General features: G+C 35.1%; 2 protein-coding genes across 2 annotated transcripts; one reads left to right on the top strand and one right to left on the bottom strand.

Moving 5' to 3' along the window:
- Positions 1-8,460: 8,460 nt before the first annotated feature.
- On the top strand, positions 8,461-14,064 carry LOC137713280 (filament-like plant protein 4). Its single transcript, XM_068452572.1, has 6 exons — positions 8,461-8,611; positions 9,333-9,455; positions 9,840-10,080; positions 10,204-12,589; positions 12,742-12,784; positions 13,283-14,064. The coding sequence occupies exons 2-6, from the start codon at positions 9,348-9,350 to the stop codon at positions 13,721-13,723; spliced, it is 3,219 nt and encodes a 1,072-aa protein (XP_068308673.1). The 5' UTR covers positions 8,461-8,611; positions 9,333-9,347; the 3' UTR covers positions 13,724-14,064.
- Positions 14,065-20,998: 6,934 nt separating this feature from the next.
- LOC137714467 (protein SMALL AUXIN UP-REGULATED RNA 51-like) lies at positions 20,999-21,684 on the bottom strand. The gene has a single exon (XM_068453679.1). It carries the CDS (start codon positions 21,611-21,613, stop codon positions 21,296-21,298), a length of 318 nt encoding a protein of 105 aa, XP_068309780.1. The 5' UTR covers positions 21,614-21,684; the 3' UTR covers positions 20,999-21,295.
- Between the last annotated feature and the right edge of the window lie 742 nt (positions 21,685-22,426).

Below are 22,426 nucleotides of genomic sequence, written 5' to 3'. Positions count from 1 at the left end.
ATATAGGGTTGAATTTAGTTGCGAGGGGGCTAGGTTTCATTTAATGTAGTTACATCATCTATGCGAAATGCTTACATTCTTTAGTTTCATTGATTATTAATGCGTGACCACTGATGGGTCAATTTGTAAAAAAAAAAAAATGGAATCATTGAAAGGAGACTACACTTTGGCATTTCTCTTCTATTCATGCTAGCTAAGATGCAAATTACGACAGAATAACCACAAGCAATATAAATATGAGACCGCATTAGAAAAAAGAGGAAACGATAAAACTACATTTTTTTTTACTTTTCACACACTCTTGTTAATTTAGTTATTTAATTATGTTCGATGAATCAGACTTTAGGTATGAAGCGAAATAGAATATGTGAAAGTCAGGCTTTAGGTATGGATGGTTGCAAACAAAGGAGAAAAATGATGATGATGAGAATGATGCACTACAAGGAAAAGCAGAAAAAGAAAAGCATATATAGTGAAGTAAGAACAAAGGGAAATCGAATCCAAGGAAAGAAAAAACTCAATTACTTTGGCAGGCAATAGAAATTGAAAGTGTGGGGGATAGGGAGGTGGACTAAAGCTGTTTTGACTTTTGTGCCCCATCAGAAAATTTTCAATATGTAGAAATCACGGCTCGGTATATCAAGTGATTGAAATTTTTATTTTTTAAATATCTAACCATTTATCTTATGATACTTAGGATACTGGATTTTCAACTCACTGAAAAATCTCTCCCTGCAAAGGGTGAGAGAGAGTGAGTGGGTCATGTTATTAAATTAAATCACTAATCATATGCTACATTTTTCTTCTCACTTCTTCTTCCTTCCTTATAGTTATATTCTCCCCAATCCCATTCCTACCCCATTCAAAAAATTCTTTCGTACGAACAAAGCAAAGGCATGAAATTCCCATTCCCATTCCCACAAAAGATGAAACTATTATATTATATCCTCACCTCAAACACCAGAAAGAGGACCTCCCACCTATGAATATAATTTTATGAACTTTTGAAGGCTGTGAGTTTTATTTATATATTTAACTTATTTTGGTTGAACGATAACAATAATAAGTTAGATAGTTAATTGTCAGACAAAAAATGAAGATAAAACCTTCACCATGCATATATGATATATATGATTACTTTCTGACATAGAGGTTAAAATTGCAAATAATATGTGGAAAACATTATTTGCAATTTTTATTTATTTTTAATAACATGGAAGAGTCGCTTAGTACTACGGTCTAATGATATTTCTCTTCACTTGTAAGTGAGAGGTTTAATGTTCGATTTTCGTCAAAGACGGATTTAAACCACATTATTTCTAGTTTATTGTGAAGCTAAGTCCATCCCGTTTCTTTTAACATAGAGAATATTGCTTGGAGCTGTTCTTAGGGACGACACAGGGAACTTCTTGGCTGCAAGGTGTGGCAGTTTTCAAGACTGTTTTTCCCCTCTGCAGGCGGAGGCTGTAGCCGTATGGGAGAGCTTGGTTTGGGCAGGAAATAGGGGCTTCCAAAACTTTCAATGTGAGGGCGACTAACTTTAGATTGTTCAAGCTTCCAGGAATCCCTCCATTGACTTATCTGAAATTGGACAAGTTATGGAGGACATCAAGGAGCTGTTGTCAACAATCACCAGAGGTATTTTAACCCACACCCACCGCCAAGCAAACATCACAGCACACAGACTCGCTCGGTGGGGTTTCTCGATGAGCAATGCCTATAAATGGGATGATCAACCCCCAACCTTAATTTCAGATTTACTTATTGAAGAGAGTGTGATGCCTTAAATGGCCTTGTAGCACACTATGTAACGACTCTTATCAATGAATCTACTATTGTTTCTTAAAAAATAAATAAATAAAAATATATTGCTTGTCTGAAAAAAAAAAAAAAAACATGGAGGAGTGCTTCTGAATGAATTATGATTCGGACTGTTGACCAAAAAAAAAAAAAAAGAATTATGATTGGGATTACTACGGAGTTTCAATGCATACGTACGTCCACGGTGCATGTGCGTTGTTGGCATGTTGCTGCTTAAAGAAACACAATTAAGATGTTCTCCGTATTACCGTGTCTGCCTCGGTTTACACGACTTTTTACGCTATTTATTAATTTATTTTTTGCTTTAAATACGTAAAATACGCGATGCTTCCAATATTCATGCGTGCGTAGTGTGTATATGGCATGTAAAGAATACATTTCTGATTCTTTTACTTGGAACTAGCAAGAGCCATTTGCTGGGCAAAATTATTTCCCTTTAAATTAGAATATTAATTCCTCACTTTGGGAAACGCTTTGACTACTTCAACGAAACAAAACAATATAAATTAGAGTATTAAATCAGTGTTTAAAATATTGATAGAAGTGAAAATATGGATATGTAAATATTGATATCGGTTATTTTCGATCGTAATTATAAAAATTTATAATGAGGATGAGTATATCAACTCATTCAGATTTAGTCGAAATTAAATAAAATTTTCCCAAAAAAAGTTAAAAATTCGAAATCTGTAATGAATTTGGACAAAATTTTTATAGTCAATTGGTAAATATCGTCGATAATAATTGATTTTCCTAGATCTTACCGATATAGGGTGAAGTTTGCATTTCACTCTACTTTTCATATCAATCCTTGAATTTTCAGATCTTTTGAAAAAAAAAATGTTCATGATTTCGTGAATATTTTAAACATTGTCATAAATGATTAACGATGCACTTTAGGATCAGATTAAATGACGAAAGAAACTATTATTCGAGTTTAAAAACTAAAGCGCGACTCATATAAGTACACGAAACCATTAAGCGTACAAAATTAACATCTTCTTGTGTATAAATCTGTGTCTGGTATGCAAGGTCAGCATCGCACCAAAATCTGGAAAATCCACGGATATTATTTTATTGGGGGGAACCTTGGCTTGTAGCTGGCAGTGCAAGTTTTTCAGCATACAATAGCTGTAGTACCTGGCACACAAGAAGCATCTTCTTTTTTTCCCACTTTATCATCTTGCATTCACGAGCAATATGTCTTTAAATATGATTGTACACGCTTACCCAAATATATATATGCTTTTACATTTGATTTGTTTAGATGACAGCTAAACCCACCAATCACTTGCTTAAACATACCAATTAGTCCTACTTATGGATGAAGATTTTGAGTACATTCAGTAATTAGCCAGTACAACTGCCCATTAGGGAATTGTCTTGGTCTATTTACTATTTATGTACAGTAAACGTGTTGAAAAAGTAGTTCTTTTTTGTTTTATCAATAAAATAAATTTTTTTTTTTTTGGTTCTTGATATTGTTATTTTAGGCTTTGAGTTATATAAATCCGGAATGTAGTTAGTTGAAGAGAAATGCCCTATTTACTGGGGTGATCCAATGCAATTCATGCTCCTTGTTATTAGGTTTACACTAAGCAACTAAATACAATGGGTTCACCGATACATAGTGTCCCGATTCAACAATGCATGTCATGTGATGAAAAATTTACATATAATAATTTTTTTTTTTTTTTAACAAGATATCACGATAATGATGAATTCATTTCATATAAGTCATTCTTCTACTTCAACTCTGCAATATCTTTATAAACAAAAAAGTTATATAAAATAAACAAGAATCCGACGGATGAGAAGCTGAGTATATCATACACCGATGTATGGTAGAAAATTTATTGCATGTAGCATGCAGGATTCAATTATTAAAATTGTTTGGGGACACGAACAAGGGCATGCAGAAAAGAGTGGTCAAATTGTTGACAAGTGCACCGGCAGACGGGACTTGGCTTCTTCTCCTGCAACCAAAACTGTGCTTGTCTGATTCAAACTAGGGTTTTCTTTGTCAACCTAGCTTATAACCATCCCCCCAATCAAACTAAACTGCTGATTAATTAGTTTCATTAATCTGGACACGGTTGTTAACTTGTTGGTTTCAGTTCATTAGAATTCATCTAATGCATCCATTTTATCTCATATATAATAATTCCACTCAATGTAATTCATAAATTATATGATTAAATATCAAATAAAAAGATTAAGTTCACAGTAAACTATACCTAATTAATTTTAGAGACTCAAAGTCAAGCCCTTTCAGTCTGCAATTTATTTACTTTGGTAGTTCGGATTGGGACGTATAATATATTATATATATATAAAAAAAACAACTTGGTAGTAAATGATGAACACATAGTTTGTGTGTAAAATATAAACATAAAATTGACTGGTTCAAATGTATCCATGACCACTTTAGAATTTTATAAAGTTTATGTCTTAATCCATATTAAAATAAATAAAAAAGAATTATATAAAATTTTAGTACGTTATGGTATTGTATTTTTCTCTGTCGAAAAAAAAAATAATTCACAAAACGTATACGTTGACCATTGAGCCAAAAAGGCAAATCCCCGATGAACGCCAACATTCCATCACAATTGTCCACGAGATAGAAGGAAAATACCAAATCTATAACTTAACAACAAAACGAAAGTCGAAAGTAATAAAACTACTGCAAATAAAAACCGCACAAACAGCTGAAAAATTTATTGTAATCAAAGTTAAGCTGAATCTCTGTCTTAGTCTAAATATCAAAAATATTACCCTAAAACAATGCTAACATCAATCTCGTCGCATTTAATGGATAATCTTTAACTTAATCTTGGGTTTTGTCGTTTTAATAATTTGTGATGTTGGGATGATGTTTTGTTTAGTAGTAGGTTTTGGAGCGGGGTTTAGTTTCGGTATTATAGACCGTCGTCATTAGAACCTAACTAATAATTAAGGCTGCCGACGCTGTCCGTTTCGGCGATTAAGTCCTAATAACCCAGGTCGCTTTCTTTCAACATGTGTCATCTGGAGCTATCTGAGATAGAGATTTTTCAGTGTGATCGTCACACAAGATGGTATACCATATATTTTTATATAAATTGTGGGTTATGTGGGTTAAAAAGTTAATAATTGAAAAATTAAAATTTTCCACTACTTCTATAAAAACATGTGGTGTACCATCCGTATTCCTGTCACAACTAAAAAGGTAAGAAGTCGGTGGTCCCCACCAGATAAAAGGCCTGAAGATTGTCTATGACAACGGGAGGCTGAAACGTGTTCTGCGTAGGGACCACGTGTCTTTTTCCACCTCGTTTTCCTTGGATGCTGCTCTCCTCTCTCCTCCTGTGCTCCACTATTCGACTGTAGACAGACGCTCTCTGCCTCTTTTATGGGCCCTATCTTCTACGCGCTTCTAATGTGCGTGTGGATCCGCTCGCTCAATTTTGGGGTCTAACCGAAATATATTTGCTCGCCACTTTATTAATTATTGTTGGATGAGTTTGATTTAATATATGTAGCATACAAATTTCAAAAATTTCAAGTAGTATTTATACGATGATGAGCATTATCATCAACTTATGTAGGATAACTACACCACAATAATGATGTCACATGGTAATGTACGATAGCATGTGTAAACTGTGTATGATATCCTAACAAAAAAATGTAATCAGATAGATTTTAGTTACGATATATTCATATTTATTAATCATTTGATAGTGAAAAATGGAGTAGGACTAAGCTCAATATCAAGAAATCAATTATTTCAGAACTATTTTTTTCGTCATCAAAGTCGTTTTCAGTTTTGATTCATAAAAATAATACATAATTTATAGAAAATCAATATTATTTATGTTCTCATTCTTATATAGTTATTAAACAACTCCAATGCGAATCCAATACAAGAAAGGAAGACACGATATTTGTTCAAAAATGGTCTTAGATTCTTAGTATTCATAGGCTATTTGAGCCTAATTGTGCATTTCAGACTTTCAGTTGTAATTAAAAAAAAAGAAAAACAGAGTACAAGGAATCAGTTGTAGTTCTAAATTCTAATTGACGTTCTAGAAATAAATTGCAATAGATAATGCCATTGTAGGATTAGGAATCACAAAGCATTATTTAGTATTCCATGAGACTAAATTAAACTATAAACAAACAAAAAAATTATTAAACGAATTATAAACTATGTGCATTGAACCGAAAACAAATTTGTATATACAAAGAAACCATGGTGCCTATGTTGAGGGATAAAACAAAATAAACATTTAAAAAACAATGGGGTTGTATAACATGTTTAAGATTTACAAGAATTAATAATTTATATTGAGTAGTTACACTAGTGATTTTTTTCATAAAATTACCACATTTGTTGTAATGTGCAAGTGGAAAATGCAAATTAGAGAATAATATCATTGTGGTTAGTTGTTACATGGTTAACCACTAATTAGTTTCTTTAAAATCTTAACATAACAACTTTCGATAAAATTCCTTAGCTATCAATAGGGTGAATTTTGATCGAGTTAATTATGTTTCAAACCTGTAATTAAGTTTAATGAAAAACTTATAGAAGAATATGGGTTCATTTTCTTGGTATATTTCATGAATACTTGCTGTTTAGTTTGAATTGAACTGTCAGATGATCCCAGACCAACTAAAATTAGGTTGACTTTTTAAACAATCTCATCAAACAGTTGTTGAACTATTCATTTCTATCAGAAAAAAAAAAAAAAAAAAAAAAAAAGTGAAACTGTTGATGCTTCATAGTCACCGTTCTGTAGCAGTGACCCCGCAGGCTTTTATTATATAGATAGAATTCGGATCCTAGTCGGATCCGTCAATCCTATTCATTCATAGTACATCGTACAGTTCTAAATTATTTTAAATATTTTTATTTAAAATTAAACATAAATAGTACTTGACTGACCGCACGATGTACAGTAAACGAACATGATTCACGGATCCTTACCAAAAAGATCCGAAGAGAATCCTGTAGGATATAGATAAATATATAAATCAATTGGTTTTCTTGTTATTTTGCAAGTATACAGTACAGATGGGGATTAGGTAACAAATACGTCTGAGAATAACACTGCTTTAGAATCTCTGTTTAACACCGCTTAAGCCTTGCCTAGGTCATTCTTTTGTAGAAGATGATAGCAACATCTTGCACTTTGGATATCCTGCAATTTAATGTCAAAATTTGTCATTTATTATTATGGTATAGTGATATTTCTCTTTACTTGTAAGTGAGAAGTATTTGGTTCGATTATTGCTAAAAATAAATTTGAACCATATTATTCCTACCCTATTGCGAAGCTAAGCCTACCCCTCTTTTTAGTGAAATAATATCATTTCTTTAAAAAAAAATAAAAAAAATAAAAGTCAAAATTCACCTGCCCAAAACTTAAACAGCACAAAACTTTTGATTGTTGTGTCTTTCTTGTTATATATTGCTTTGGTTGGAAGTGTTGTATTATATATGACGACCTTTTTACGAGGTCTATTTGTTGAATCATTGATTGGGGTATAAATCTATCACCAAGCATATGTCTAAGTCATCAAAAAGAGGAAATTACCAACTTTTACATGTTTTTACCTTTGAATGCGTATAATGGTAAAATATGTGGCATGTGCACCAATACATTTATATTGTCCATAAGCTAAAATAATTCGATGTGTTTGGACGAGAGATTTTTAAATACTAAGATTTTGAGGTTAAATAAACTATGGTACACTACAAAAATGTTAAGAAATGTGATGAATGATGAAATGAAGTATATAAGCATTACAAAGTCACTAAACAAAGGAATTGATTTTCACATGATACTATTTTTCTCTTTGCATACCTGTTTGGTTAAAAATTATTAGGCCTTTTAAAGGAAGGGATCTTCATTTTTTTTCTTCATAAAAGAGGGATTAGTTGTGGACTCACTTCACATCAAACTTTAACGATTAAAATCGTCTATTTTGTAAGTCTCTTTTCACATATCATATTTGTAAAAGTTCAATTTAATCCTAAATCATTTACTTATTTAATTGTCACGATGAAATTTCAACATTTCTTAGAACCGCTAGGCCACTTGCTATGATTAGAAATAAAAATAAGTGCAAGAGAAACCAAAAATAATGTATAAAAATCACATTCCTTCCGACAACTACAAATTTTTTGAAGCAGCAATTCAAGTGTAGAAACGCTTCTATTTTTAGTGCATTTTAAAGGTTTATAATCAACGTCTTTGTAGCTTAAATACTTATGAGTAGAAGTGTTTTCTACATAAGCAATTCTGAGTCTTTTGCCATTCTCCTCTTCTATTGAGGGTAAATTCGCCAATTCAACAATCATCTTGGGTCCGATTAATAAATATCGCACATTCTAATTAGATTAAAGAAACAAAATATAAAGGAAAAAAGAAGCATTCCCCAATGCTTATTAATTAATTTTATTTTGTTGTCTTCTCGATTTTTTATTTTCTTTTATTTATTTTTTGAAAAAATTAATAGAAAATTGAAGGTGATGGTTTTTTGGAGGCTTTTTTCCAACGTCTTGCCTTTTAAGTGACACCTATGTCCGAATATTTCACTCTCTTCTCGCACCCACCACACCTCCACCATTTCTTCTTCTTCCTTCCTCTCTCCCTCTCTCTCTCTCTCTCTCCCTCTCCCTCTCTCTCCCCGCTCTTTCACAACCTCTACCTCCGTCGCACTCTCTCTCTAAACCGAAACTCGCCGATTCCGTCTCGGAGTCTAATACTCTCCGTATCGGAGAGCTGCATTTGTTCCGGTAAGCCGATTCTCCATGCATTCTGTCTCCATCGACTTCTTTCAATCTCTGTTCGTCACCGCCATCTACCCGAAGCTTCTCATATAGGAAAGATGAAAATGTTTTAAAAACTAAACAAAAAATAAGAATAATAAATACGGTTTGTGCTGATAATTCGTCTTTATTCTGCTTTCTGGAAACAAACTCTGGTTTTTTATGCCATTTTTTTACTTTATCAAATTAGAAATTTTTGTATCTCTTTCTGTCGGTGAGGTTTTCTGTGCTTGTTTCTACCTATTTTCTGGTTCATCTTTTTGTTTTTATGTTAAATGATTTTCGTTCGTGTTTCCGATTTTTCCATTTATTTCCGTTTCGTAATCTTGAGCTTTTTCAGTGTCAGTGTATTACTGTAGCTCAAGGTATTAATTTGGATTATTTTGTGTTAATTTCGGATTAATCTGTTCAAATCCGTAGGATCTCCAGCTAAATATAGCTCCGTAATCAAGATCTCATCGTTCTCCGTTCTGCATTATTCGGCATGTCGTCTTTTTGTGATTTGCATCTGCATGACTGTTCATCGTAATGATCTCCAAAAATGGAACATCTGATTTTTCTTATCATTATTTGACTTAGATTTTAAGCTGAAATGATTCAAGTTCTGAAGTTTCTTAATTAATTCATTTGGTTTTACTTTTTCTGTCAACTAACAAATAACTACGATTTTGAATCATAATTTCTGCAGCCATTACAGTTTAATATGGACCGACGGAGTTGGCCGTGGAAGAAAAAGGCGTCGGACAAGGCGGCAGCGGAGAAAGCCGCCGCTGCAGCGGACTCGTTTGCTAGCCAGGCACTGGCTGAGCTTGTAAGTTCATTGACATAGTAAATTAATCAGTAACATTTTGCATATTCACTTCATTGACTCAGCATGTAGGCACTTCTCGGTCGATTTTCGTGATGCAGTTTTTAATGAATTCGTCACAGCAATTTATGTTCTAATTGGATGGATTCTTTAGATTTCTTGTGTACTTGTTAATTGTGGCAATGTTTATTCGATAAAAGTTGTGTTAAACGAGTAACAGTAGTCACTTGTGTATGTAAACACGGCCAAAGACGCGAATATTCGGTTGAGTTTGTTATTACTTTTGTTCTGATGAGTACTGTTGCCTGCTTATCTTCTTAGTTTTTTCGGAATTTTGGTGCAACAAATTTAGTAATATTGTTCTTTGTTTGTTTCTTATGCAATCAGGACAAGTACAAAAAACCAAATTACGTGCAAATTTCAGTCGAGCAATATTCGCATCTGACTGGTTTGGAGGATCAAGTGAAGAATTACGAGGGTCAAGTGAAGACATATGAGGATCAAGTCCAGACATTGGAGGATGAAATTAAGGATTTGAATGATAAGCTCTCTGCGGCCGATACAGAGATGACTACTAAAGAGAGCTTGGTTAAACAGCATGCTAAAGTTGCCGAAGAAGCTGTCTCAGGTATGATAATATTGACATTGGTGTAACCTGATTACAGAAAAAATAAAGTTCTTGATTAAGTGCTGATCAAGGATTTCTTGAGTTGACTGCATTTAGTGTATTTAAAATACTTGTTTGCTGCAGGATGGGAAAAGGCTGAAGCAGAGGCTCTGGCATTAAAAAATCATCTAGAATCTGTGACTCTTTTGAAGCTCACAGCTGAAGATCGGGCCTCACATTTGGATGGTGCTCTTAAAGAGTGCATGCGGCAGATACGAAATATGAAGGAAGAACATGAGGAGAAGATACAAGACGTTGTTTTCACCAAAAACAAGCAATGTGACAAAATTAAGCATGAGCTTGAAGCAAAGATAGCTAATTTGGATCAAGAACTCCTAAGGTCTGCTGCTGAAAATGCTGCTATTTCCAGGTCTTTACAAGAGCGTTCAAATATGCTATTCAAGATAAGCGAAGAGAAGTCACAAGCTGAGGCGGAAATTGAGCATTTTAAGGGCAACATTGAGTCTTGTGAAAGGGAAATAAATTCTCTGAAGTATGAACTGCATATAGCCACCAAGGAGCTAGAAATTCGGAATGAAGAAAAGAACATGAGTATGAGGTCTGCTGAAGCAGCCAACAAGCAGCACGTGGAAGGCGTTAAAAAAGTCGCTAAGCTTGAAGCAGAGTGTCAAAGATTACGCGGTCTTGTGCGGAAAAAGTTACCTGGTCCTGCTGCACTTGCGCAAATGAAGCTAGAGGTTGAGAGTTTAGGCCGAGATTATGGAGAAACTCGACTAAAGAAGTCTCCTGTTAAGCCTTCCAGTCCACACATGTCCCCACACATGTCCCCAGTGACTGAGTTTTCTCTTGATAATGCTCAGAAGTTTCAAAAGGAGAATGAATTTCTGACAGAACGTTTATTAGCTATGGAAGAAGAAACAAAGATGCTGAAAGAAGCTTTGGCAAAGCGTAACAGTGAATTGCTGGATTCAAGGAGTATGTGTGCTCAGACAGCCAGCAAACTTCAAACATTAGAAGCACAACTTCAAATCCACAATCTGCAGAAAAGCTCGCCAAAATCTGTTGTCCAGATCACCTCTGGAGTTTCATCAAGCCAGAATGCAAGCAATCCACCAAGCTTGACCTCCCTGTCCGAAGATGGTAATGATGATACCAGAAGCTGTGCTGAGTCTTCGGGCACAACATTGGAAAAGAACAATGCAAAGTCAAACAAATCTGAAAGTCAAAAGGATTTGAATCTTATGGATGACTTTCTGGAGATGGAGAAGTTGGCTTGTTTGCCAAATGACTCAAATGGAGCCGTCTCTGTTGCAGATGGTCCAAATAGGAAGACATCCGAAAGAGAGAGTGATGGTGCTTTAGGAGATGTCACTGCTGACAAAGATATCCCGTCTGAACAGCAGCATGAATTGCCAGGATCCCATCCCGAATCTGATGAAAGCCAGCTGCCACTGGTGAAGCTCCGATCAAGAATCTCAATGCTCTTGGAGTTCTCATCTAAGGAAACTGATTTTGGGAAAGTTATTGAGGATATCAAACACGTAGTCCAGGAAGCACAGGAGAATCTATACCCGCACACTGTAAACTGTGTTTCCGAGGAAGTTGACAGCTCTGATGCCCTATGTGACCGGCAGGCAAATCCTGATGATTCTGGTTTAACCACAGAAAAGGAAATCACTTTGTCCCAGCCAGCCACAGAGACCATCAAAATAATTAGCGAAGATCTGGCATCTGCCATTTCTTTGATCCATGACTTTGTGCTGTTATTGGGCAAAGAAGTGATGGAAGTGCATGACACAGTTCCAGATGGCAATGGATTCAACCAAAAGATTGAAGGATTCTCTGGCACATTTAGTAAAGTTATTCACGGAAACTTAAGTTTGGGTGAATTTGTTCTTGGCCTTTCACATGTTTTATCAAACGCCACTGAACTCAAATTCAACGTTCTAGGCTTCAAGGGTGTTGAATCAGAAACTAACAGTCCTGATTGTATTGACAAGGTAGCATTACCAGAGAATAAGGTAGTTGAGAAGGATTCATCGCAAAGATTTCAAAATGATTGTGTCCACATTTCTAATCATTCTAACCCTGAAGTTCCTGATGATGGAAATCTTGTCTCCGGCTATGAACCAAATGCGGCGCCATGCAAAATCTCACTGGAGGAGTTTGAACAAATGAAATCAGAGAAAGATAACCTGGCAACGGATTTGGCAAGATGTTCTGAAACTCTAGAGATGACAAAGTCTCAATTACAGGAAACTGAGCAGCTTCTTGCTGAAGCTAAATCACAATTTGCTTCTGCTAAAAATTCAAATAGCTTAGCCGAAACGCAGCTGAAATGTATGGCAGAATCATACAGGTCACTAGAGTCACGAGCTCAGGAGTTAGAAACTGAATTGAATCTTCTGCGTGTCAGAACCGATACTCTGGAAAGTGAGCTACAAGAAGAGAAAAGCAACCATCAAGATGCTTTGGCCAGATGCATGGAACTTCAAGATCAGTTGAAAAGGTTAGTGTCAACCTCTGTTCCACTCGGTACTCGGTAGCATCTGTTAGTTGATAGCGAGTGAAAAAACATAATTGCTTTTGAGCATTCAGATCCTTTGGTATCAGGTTTTGAAATTGACTTTAACTTCTACATCTCTTTATCTTTTTCTCCAGCATTGAGCGTTTGGAAGCTGAGACTGAATTCAAGACAAAGCAGGTGATGCTACATTCATTTTCTGGCTTTTAACAATTTGTTAATGTCACAAAACAGTCTGATTCTTTCAATCGTATCAAAAGAAGCATTCATGAGGTTGCCTAACTTATAGAAAATGAAAGGGACAAGAGGGCAACCTCATACTAAATCCTAACTCAACACTGTCTAACTTCTTCGTTTGAACTCGGAATTGAACGTCATTTGCGCCTACGCGCTCGTGGAATTGAGCTCTATGTAACCAACTCGAGGTTGACTCAACTTTTATCAAAATGGTAAAATTATAAATAATCAAAATGTTATTCCAAGCTGAGCTTATATTTTTATTCAAAGCTCAGTTAACAAAATTTTAGAACTAATTGGGTCGAGCTGCTTGCTTTCTTTTGTCTTTTGGCACATTTACGTGCTTAAACGTTTTTTGTGTTGTCAACATTGATCTATCCCGGACCACTAAAACAAATGGATGCCGATAGCTTGAACATTTATATTCTGTGATGATTACAGGACAGGGAGTTGGCAGATGCAGCGGAGAAGCTTGTCGAGTGTCAAGAAACCATATATCTTCTTGGCAAACAATTGAAAGCATTGCACCCTCAAACAGAGGTCATGGGCTCTCCGTACAGTGAGAGGAGTCAACGATTCACTGAGGATGAACCCACTTCCAGTTCCAAGAACTTGCAAGACTCAGAAAAAGGTGAGACGGAAGGCACTTCTTCTGCCAATGTAAACAGGGCAGGCAGCGAGTCTCCCATCAACCTGTATAACTCTGCATGCCCATCGGACGCAGAGGCAGGCATACACTTAAAATCACCAGTCAGTTCCAAAAGTCCGAAACACAGGTCTTCCAAGTCAACTTCCTCATCTACGTCTTCTACCCCAACACCAGAGAAACATCAGCGTGGCTTCAGCAGATTCTTCTCCTCGAAAGGAAAGAACGGTTATTAGGCTTGCAGCTCAAGAGCCTGAATCACATTTTCTGGTTGGAAATACCGTTGAAAGTAATAATTGGAAGAAGCACCGAAGACAGAGACCTCCTTCATTCGCGCTATAAACGCCATTTCCTGGGAATTCCTGGATGTGAAGATATAATCTGACGAGGGGAGATACTTGTGAAGGTAGATGTAATTTTGTAACTAATGGTTGTATATGATATCATCCCATATCTGTTTATTTGTTTTTTCTTCTCTCGCACTCTGCGTATGTATTTTCGGGTTAATTGGAACAATGACATAGTTTATGAACTGTTTCGAAGAATTTGAATACAAATGTATGTCACAGTTTTTATATGATTTATCATTCGTTTCGGCAGAAGAACACCGGATTTCATAAGCTCTGCCGGTCGGATTTGACAATTTGCTCCCAGTTTGTTACTACGGGCTTTGTATCCAGTCGGGCCTGTCCAAGTCCAACTGTATTTAAATTTGTAAATATATACTATGGGTTCTTTACTTAACCCACTGGACCAAATATCCAATGCAGTTTTGCACAAATAATTAATAAGCGAAGAGAGTTTCAAATTTGGATGCATAGGGAAAGACACTGCGCTTACCAGCTTGGTTAAGATCGTTTATACATGTTAAGAGCATTTAGGCCCATGAGATCCCATGTTTGATTTTGTGTTCCCCTATGACTTTTGGAATCTTTGGATACCAAAAAAGTAACCGAAAACTATACATATTTGAGGCATGCCTTAAATAAGTTTACTTGAGAGGGATACTCTTTTACGACCTAGTATGCATTATATTTCAATATTCATAGCTTTCTAGTTATTAGGTTTCTCTCAAAGGATGTACTTACAAAAATTATTTATATACGAAACTACTTAGCCACTTAATTACAGCAAAATCTCTATATAGTCATAATGTTGGGATTAAACCGATTTAATAACATTAGATAGGTTATTACTTAATAGAGGTGTGCTTAAAAAATACTACTTTTTGACTTTATCCTTAATGAAAGGTGTATGGATACAAATAGCGGAGCATGCAAAATTTCAAGATGTAACTTTAGAATCAGATTTTTTTTTTTTTTTTTATGACTATAAGGAGGTTATTCCTTTATAGAATATTACTATATAGAGATTTTACTGTAAATAATTGTTATTTTACAGTTTTTATTGAAATATCATGTTTGTTTATTTTTGCGGGTTGCGTTTTGGGTAAACAATGAGAACTTAATCTAATACTCTATACCGCGTTTGATTCATCTAATGGTCTTTTTTAAAGTGTTTCTCACGTGTCTTCATATTAAGATTTTAGGTGGGAATCACCGTATAATCAAACACTATCTTAATGATTAAGAATTTGAGTGAATTTTAGCAAAATAATCTCTTTATGATGTACTAAAAAAAATATAGTTGAAATTTCAAAACGGGCCACACAACGTAGCTGAGGGATCCTAAGTAGAATCCTAATGCATTTTTTGGTCAATAATCTTAATGGATTTTACACGATCCCTTCATTTCGCATATCTTATGGAGGAATTAATCACTTCTTTTTTTTTTTTTTTCTGAATTTTGCAGGCAACAGAGAGTTGCGGAGGTTCCTACAGGGCAGTGGATATACCCGTACGGGCCGTGCGAAAGTGCCAAGCCTGAGTGCAACACTTACGGCGGCGAACATATTAGTCGTAGATCAGCTTATTTTCTGCTTTTGTAGAACCGTTAACAAAATGAATTACGCCTACAAACGCAGTGGAAATTGAAACACTATTTTCCAGCAGCAGTTAATATCAGCTTATCTTCTGGTTTTCGAATATTCGAGATTTGAAATTTCGCTTAAATTAAGGCTAAAGTTTGGGCTTCGATCAGGTTTCGGATTCGTTAGGGCAGACGTAGTCAAACCTTTGGTTAGGTTTCGGATTCGTTAGGACAGACGTAGTCAAACCTTTGGTTTCTTGCACGACATTCTGTGTACAAGTCATGCACAAAACATTTTTATCTGTTAATTAATATCATAATTTACAGATTTTTACATTTAATTTATATATACAAAGTCAATTAACGCTGTAAAAAAGATTAATTACTGTCTTAGTTTTAACATGGCTGTTAGTTGTCCATAAAAGATGAAGATCGGTCCATGCATGCATGCTGCGTAGATATGTCTGCAGGTTTTCAAAATTGTTTTGAATTTTGTTTCATAAAAAAGGATCTTGTAAATAAACCTGTTGTAACTGGGTTGAACTTAAATCTGGTTAGTTTTTCCTTCGCCTTCGTGCTGGACTCCTTAAAAGTTCAAATGAGTGGGATTGAAACAGTTGGTTGCTGGATAGCTGGAAAAGTTGAAGATGAATATACGTTCTATAGGAATTGAAAGAAATGTGGTAGCCCACGGTTTGCTAGAAACATAGAAATCTAATATATCCATCTACCAAGTTGAAAATCCAACATGCCTACCCTACAACGTTGCCCACCTCCCAACATGCATGGCTCTCCTGGTCCATCACCCAACTCATCTCTCACTCTCCAACCCTCCAAAGAGGGAAAGAATCAAACTAATTTACAAACGCATTATAGTCAATGGCCTTTAAATCCATCCAAAGTGCATTTGGTAGAGTCTTAAGCCTTTGACCCTATCAAAATTTCAGAAGGACGGGATATCGGTTTATTACTAATAACACCGAACAAAAAGCCTTAGTATATTTAGGAGTGAAATCATTTTTATTAGTTCTAATGTTTTTTGTGAGATAACTGATGTGAGACTTTTTGCGAGACAAGATTCTAGGTAGAGATGCCCTTAAACTACATCATTTCATAGAACACTTTTTTCTTAAGTATAAAACCTCATGTATTTTGATTTTACTAGACACCACACTGGTCACTCCAACTTCGATCCATCCAAAGTACAATTTCGTTGAGTCTGGACTCATTGAGATGAAATAATATCATGCATCGATCATGCATGTACGTACTTGTTCTTCTCTCTACTTTTTCGTGTTGACATTTTTATTGTCAAATCAAGATTTCAAAGAGGTTGAGTTTGCATCCACTTTCTCCTTTTCCTTTTATGAGGTGAAAAACACTATTAGAAAGTGAACTTAAGTCTTTTCCTTTAAGTAGATTCAATCGAAATTTATTGCCCTTTTCCTGACACCAAAATTTTTAATTTTATTTTAGCCAGACGTTTCTTTCAAGCCATCTTAGAAAAATCAAAACTTCATGATTTAGAGGAATCAAGACTGAAAAAAATCGAGTGAATAATCTCCAAATTAAAGGAAGTTCGATACATAGAGATTATAGACATATTATCTGAGAATTAATCTTTCGTCTTTGTATACATATAATTTCTCTAATCTTACTATAGCACATGTGATTTTTTGTCCCTTTTTCAAACGAGTGGTCCCTAAAGTTCTTAGTTTTGAGGTCTCAATCCAAATTCTCTTGGCTTTATTACAAAATTAATTAATTAATTAATTAAACCCGTCATTTTATCAAAATCGGTGAGAACATGCATGTGTTGGATAAGTCAAGATTATCGTACAATAAACCTCTCACGTGTCATCTTGTGTTTTCACTTTTCGCATAGTATTAACTATTACGTGATTGAATTCTGACGTCATAGTTGTATGTAAAATCTTTTCATCTAAATAAAGCATAAAAAACTTCATACATCCTCATACTTCATCCTTTGGTATAAAGATATAACAAAAATAAGTTCTCAAACAAAAAAAAAAAAAAAAAAGATATAACAGAAATAAATAAATATATTCCTTAATAAGTAGGGAGTTGATACATGAACACGCATAGAATCACAGATCCACCAATTCTATTATATATGTCGAGACATAATCGATGAAATTCAGTTTAAGCTTTTCATGCGAGCGGTAACTTTTAAACTAATTAATAAAATTATATATATTACATAGTTTGTAATTAATCGGATACAGGAGAAAGCTTTATTAGCATGATTCAGTGAATAGAGGTATTTGTTATTTTATATTGTATTTCATGGTTTTTCCAAGTAAACGGTCTACTTCTCAAAAGACTCCTCCACTCCTGCCACTAGCCCAACTAGCCATGTTATCTTCTATGATCTTCATAGGGTTACCATATATTAGATAGATCTACGAGTTAGGATCAAGAGATACTTATTTTATTTATACTCATTTTGTAATGCCAATTTTATATTTTTTTAAGAATCCGAACAGTTTATATTTTAAGTCATCATTCTTACGTTATCGTGGTAAAATATTAGACAAATTCAAAATCACGAAGACATTAATTTTTAGTGAAGAACATGGATAAGTTTTTAAATCAACACTAAAATGACTGTCTTTTAATCCAACGACCAGTTGATATCGGATTTCAATGATTTTTTTGTAAACATGACTTTTGAGAGAGGACTAAAAAATAACAGTTTAGATTATTAAAATACATTAGGATATGTACCCTACAAAATGACGGTTAAAAAGTGTGTTCCCCGTCGTATTCCATATAGATAGGGATATTTCAAACTTCTGTCAATTAAACTGTAAATTCATGAGCTCCAAAGTCAAAGATTTAAGCAGATCTTGGGGCCTGCCTTAGGGTTTTCTAATCTATATCAACTTAAATTACTTAAACCAAATAATTAAATCTTTACGAGCCTTTTTGGGGGTTTGTTTGTTGCACTTTTGATAACTAAAAGACCCATGAAGTGTGGTCCGATCCAAACCAAATGAAAGGTATAAAGAAAGGAAAAATGAAGAAGAAAAGGAGAGAATTTTTTAAGGAATGGGCATTTATTGTTATATATACTATGAATTTCGTTGTACAATTTTGTCCTTGTATGTCAATACCTTTCTTGAAGAAAAGCTCATAGCAGTTTGATCTCCTAGTTAGTCTGACCACTTTCTCATGATCAAATCCCATATGTTTGAGTATTCCTCAAAAACCCTAACCAGCCATGTCGTCACATCACTCGAATAATGAAGTTTTCCCTCATTTCCTTGATCGCTATCAAATGTTTTCCCTAATCTTTTTTCATTTTCAATCGTATTAGTATATCCCATAATTTCTTTGATCCAAGAACCTATGAAATTAAGAGTATTCCTGTAACGACTATTATTATCATTGTTAAAAAAAATTAGTTAAAAAACAATCAAGGCATTTTACAAGAAGAAAGCCAACTTTTTTTAGGTTTCAAGTTGAAACTTTCAACTAGAAAAAAGTGAGTTTTGTTCAAGAGAAATGCTAAGGATGATCTATCAAACGTGGGACTCTTATAAGCTCTCTGTCACCTTATATTTTTTGCACAATATTCTATAATATTGACACATAAATTGACGTTAAACCATGATATGTCAAAAAGTCCGTGAAGAGTCACTCTTTAAGAGAGTTCCCTTAACATCTCTCTTTGTTCAAAGGGCACAAAAAGTCCAAACATCGACTATGCTTTCTCACATGTATGGTACTATTTGAGTACACTACAATATCTTGAATTTACCGTTCTAAACTAAAGAAATCCGCATTAAAGCTGCAATCCTGAGACACCGTTACTGTAATATTTTGTGTCATGTAAATTCTTATCTGCCAACACATGAAATGAAAAGAAGAAGCTTATCTAAAGATGTTGATGGTGATGGCGAGTGGTGGAAATGATGAAAAATATCATATCCTTGTTTAAATTTCCTGGTCCAAGCTCCAACAACAGTTTGCTATAAAATCAAAGCTTATTTGAGAATGCCAATTGGGTCTGAAATCTTAACCGTCCAATTTGTGGGTCTGCAATTTATATTTTATAGGGTTCATGATTACAACTAATCGACCGAATTCTTAATATTCTAAGTTAAAAGAAGCTCACCCCCACAACAAAGAATTTCAGGTAAATGAAAAAGTTTATGAACGAGTTGTTATTGGCCAGTAAGAAGAAATGAGTGATTATATTCAACGAGTCAAATATTTCTTGGGAACAATTGAGTAGTTGAGTTACTACAAGCACGCAAAAATTGTTTACGCACAATTGATGAGTTGTGATTTGTTTGTAAAAAATAAAAAAAATAAAATGTGTTCTTACATTCGAGGAGACAAATATTTTTTTTGTTTTGTTTTTATTTTTGTAAATTTTGTTTAGAAAATGAGTATGCTCAAAATTTGTATTCAGATGACTTGAAAGTTGCTTGCAAAATATTTGTAAACAGATGTTCTATGTACATGTGTTGTCCCATAAGAAATTTTCAATGGAGTAGGAAAGTAGGCAAAGGGATGATCACATCCGTTTGGATGAGTTACAGAGGCAAAAACATGCACTAATGGTGTAATCGATTGGATGAGTCATGTAGGCAAAAACTTGCCACGTTTGCACAATTTTGCCTCTTTTATTTGACTAGACAATTAAAGATGCTTTATCTACCTGTGTTGTTTGATAAGAAATTTTATATGAAGTAGGCAAATGGACGATCGCATCCGTTTGGATGAGTTACAGAGGCAAAAACATGTACCAATGGTGTAGTCAATTGGATGCGTTTGCACAATTTTGCCTATTTTATTTGACTAGACAATTAAAGATGCTCTATGTACCTGTGTTGCTTGATAAGAAATTTTATATGAAGTAGGCAAATGGAGGGTCGCATCCTTTTGGATGAGTTACAGAGGCAAAAACATCCACCAATGGTGTAGTCGATTGGATGAGTCATGTAGGCAAAAACTTGCCATGTTTGCACAACTTTGTCTATTTTATTTGACTAGACCATTGAAGATGTTTTATGTACCTGTGTTGTCCGATAAGAAACTTTCAATGGAGTAGGCAAATGGACGATCACATCCGTTTGGATGAGTTACAGAGGCAAAAACATGCCCCAATGGTGCAGTCGATTGGATGAGTCATGTAGGCAAAAACTTGCCACGTTTGCACAATTTTGCCTATTTTATTTGACTAGACCATTGAAGATGCTCTATATACCTGTGTTGTTCGATAAGAAATTTTCTATGGAGTAGGCAAATGGACGATCACATCCGTTTGGATGAGTTACAAACGCAAAAACATGCCCCAATGGTATTATCGATTGGATGAGTCGTGTAGGCAAAAACTTGCCACGTTTGCACAATTTAGCCTTTTTTTTTTAGCTAGACCATTGAAGATGCTCTAAGAAACAGTGTTGCTAACTTGATATCAACAGTTTAACTGATAAAACTGTTTTAAGTTAAGCAAAGGCAGACAGAGCAGCACAAAGTATGCAAAGTACATGCACGCGCACCAGACAAAAACCCAGAAACCAAGAGCAGGGGAAACAAGAAAAAAGGTAACAACCTCAAATTTAATATTAATATTAAAATATTTGATTTTGGTGTACAACCACCGCACCGCCACCGTGAGTAAAGTCTCACACTTTGTCAGATTTACAATACCCGGATGACAGTATCTGCATGGGTTTAATTTCTCGGATTTAATCTTGGGTCAGAGTCAAATTTGTTAAAAAACAACCCAAAAAAAAGGAAAAAAAAAAAAAAGTAAAGGAGAAAACTTGAAAAAACAGAGAAGCAGTTCAGCAGCTTCGTCTTGCTTATTTTTCAGCCATTTTCTCCAAAAAATCCAGACTTCTTCACCGCAGCATGGAAGTTAATGTCTGAAAAGCGACTTCTTCGCAAGGAATCGTGAGACCCATGTCATGATCGAAGCCGAATTCTTCCTCTGCTTGATGTAGCAGGCTCTGGAACTCGGGCCGGGTCAGGAAGGAGATCGGTACGATGTATCTGCTTCTGTTTTCTCCGACATAGACGACGAAATGACCTTTTGGGACATCGAGAGGGAGGCCCTGTTCGTCGTAGTGTTGCTGCTTTTTTCCCAAGCTGGAGCACCTCTTGAGAATCTGCTTCAGAACGGCTGTTTGCGGAAGCAGGTTTGATTTTCTGATGGCCATTTTGCAGTTGTTCGCTATGTGTTTGATGAAATGCTTCAGAGGGAGAATTTTTTTTTTGGTTTCCCCGGGGGGGGGGGGGGAGGGGAAGGTGTTGTGGGGAGTCCTGAGTGAAAGGGGGAGGAGGGTTAATGAATTGTGTGAAAGCGGTGAGGGCAAGTGCAGGGGTATTTATGGTGAGACGCTGAGAGATTAGGGGCCAGAGAGAGAAGAGTCATGTGGGGTTGTAGGGACAATTGGAGAAAAGAGAGAGAGAGAGGGTTGCTTTGGGGGGCCTGTAGTGATTGGTGAGCTCAAAGGACATGGAGGGAGCCAACCCCATTGGGTTTACATGCCACTGTTGCCCTCCAAAAGACAACTTGGTCCCTCTCTCCCCCTTGCAATTTCATCTCATTCTCTCCAATGAGAAACACCACCAATTTTCTACTGCTCATTTATACTTACTTTTTACTTTTTAGTGGTATTTGATTCAGATTTTACCCATGCAAACATAGTCCGGCAATGAAACAGATGTAACAGATTGTTTAAGTATTACATCTGATATTAATAATGTGTCGATATCATTATCATCAACAAAATGTATCAATGTGTTATCAATGCATTTTTAATAATATCGACACAGTTTTTGTCTCCATTGGTGTACATCCACTTTGAGAAACATCCCACCAATTTCCTAGTGCTAGTTTCTTTTGTACTTATTTACTTTATTTGTAGTGTTTGATTCAGATTTTGTACAAAGCATAAAAAGGAAATAGTGAAATTTCTGGAAATAATATTGACTATAAAATAAAATGTAATGCAATGTCCAGTGTACAT

Source organism: Pyrus communis, chromosome 1 (assembly GCF_963583255.1).
Source record: "Pyrus communis chromosome 1, drPyrComm1.1, whole genome shotgun sequence".
NCBI classification, from domain to species: domain Eukaryota; kingdom Viridiplantae; phylum Streptophyta; class Magnoliopsida; order Rosales; family Rosaceae; genus Pyrus; species Pyrus communis.
This window is presented reverse-complemented; position numbering and strand designations above follow the sequence as displayed.

Excerpts from the sequence above, each read along its gene's own strand:
- LOC137713280 (XM_068452572.1), top strand. The coding sequence starts at position 9,348 with ATGGACCGACGGAGTTGGCCGTGGAAGAAAAAGGCGTCGGACAAGGCG. Across the intron at positions 9,456-9,839 it reads GCCAGGCACTGGCTGAGCTT|GACAAGTACAAAAAACCAAA; the intron begins GTAAGTTCATTG and ends TTATGCAATCAG. Across the intron at positions 12,590-12,741 it reads CTTCAAGATCAGTTGAAAAG|CATTGAGCGTTTGGAAGCTG; the intron begins GTTAGTGTCAAC and ends CTTTTTCTCCAG.
- LOC137714467 (XM_068453679.1), bottom strand. The coding sequence starts at position 21,613 with ATGGCCATCAGAAAATCAAACCTGCTTCCGCAAACAGCCGTTCTGAAG.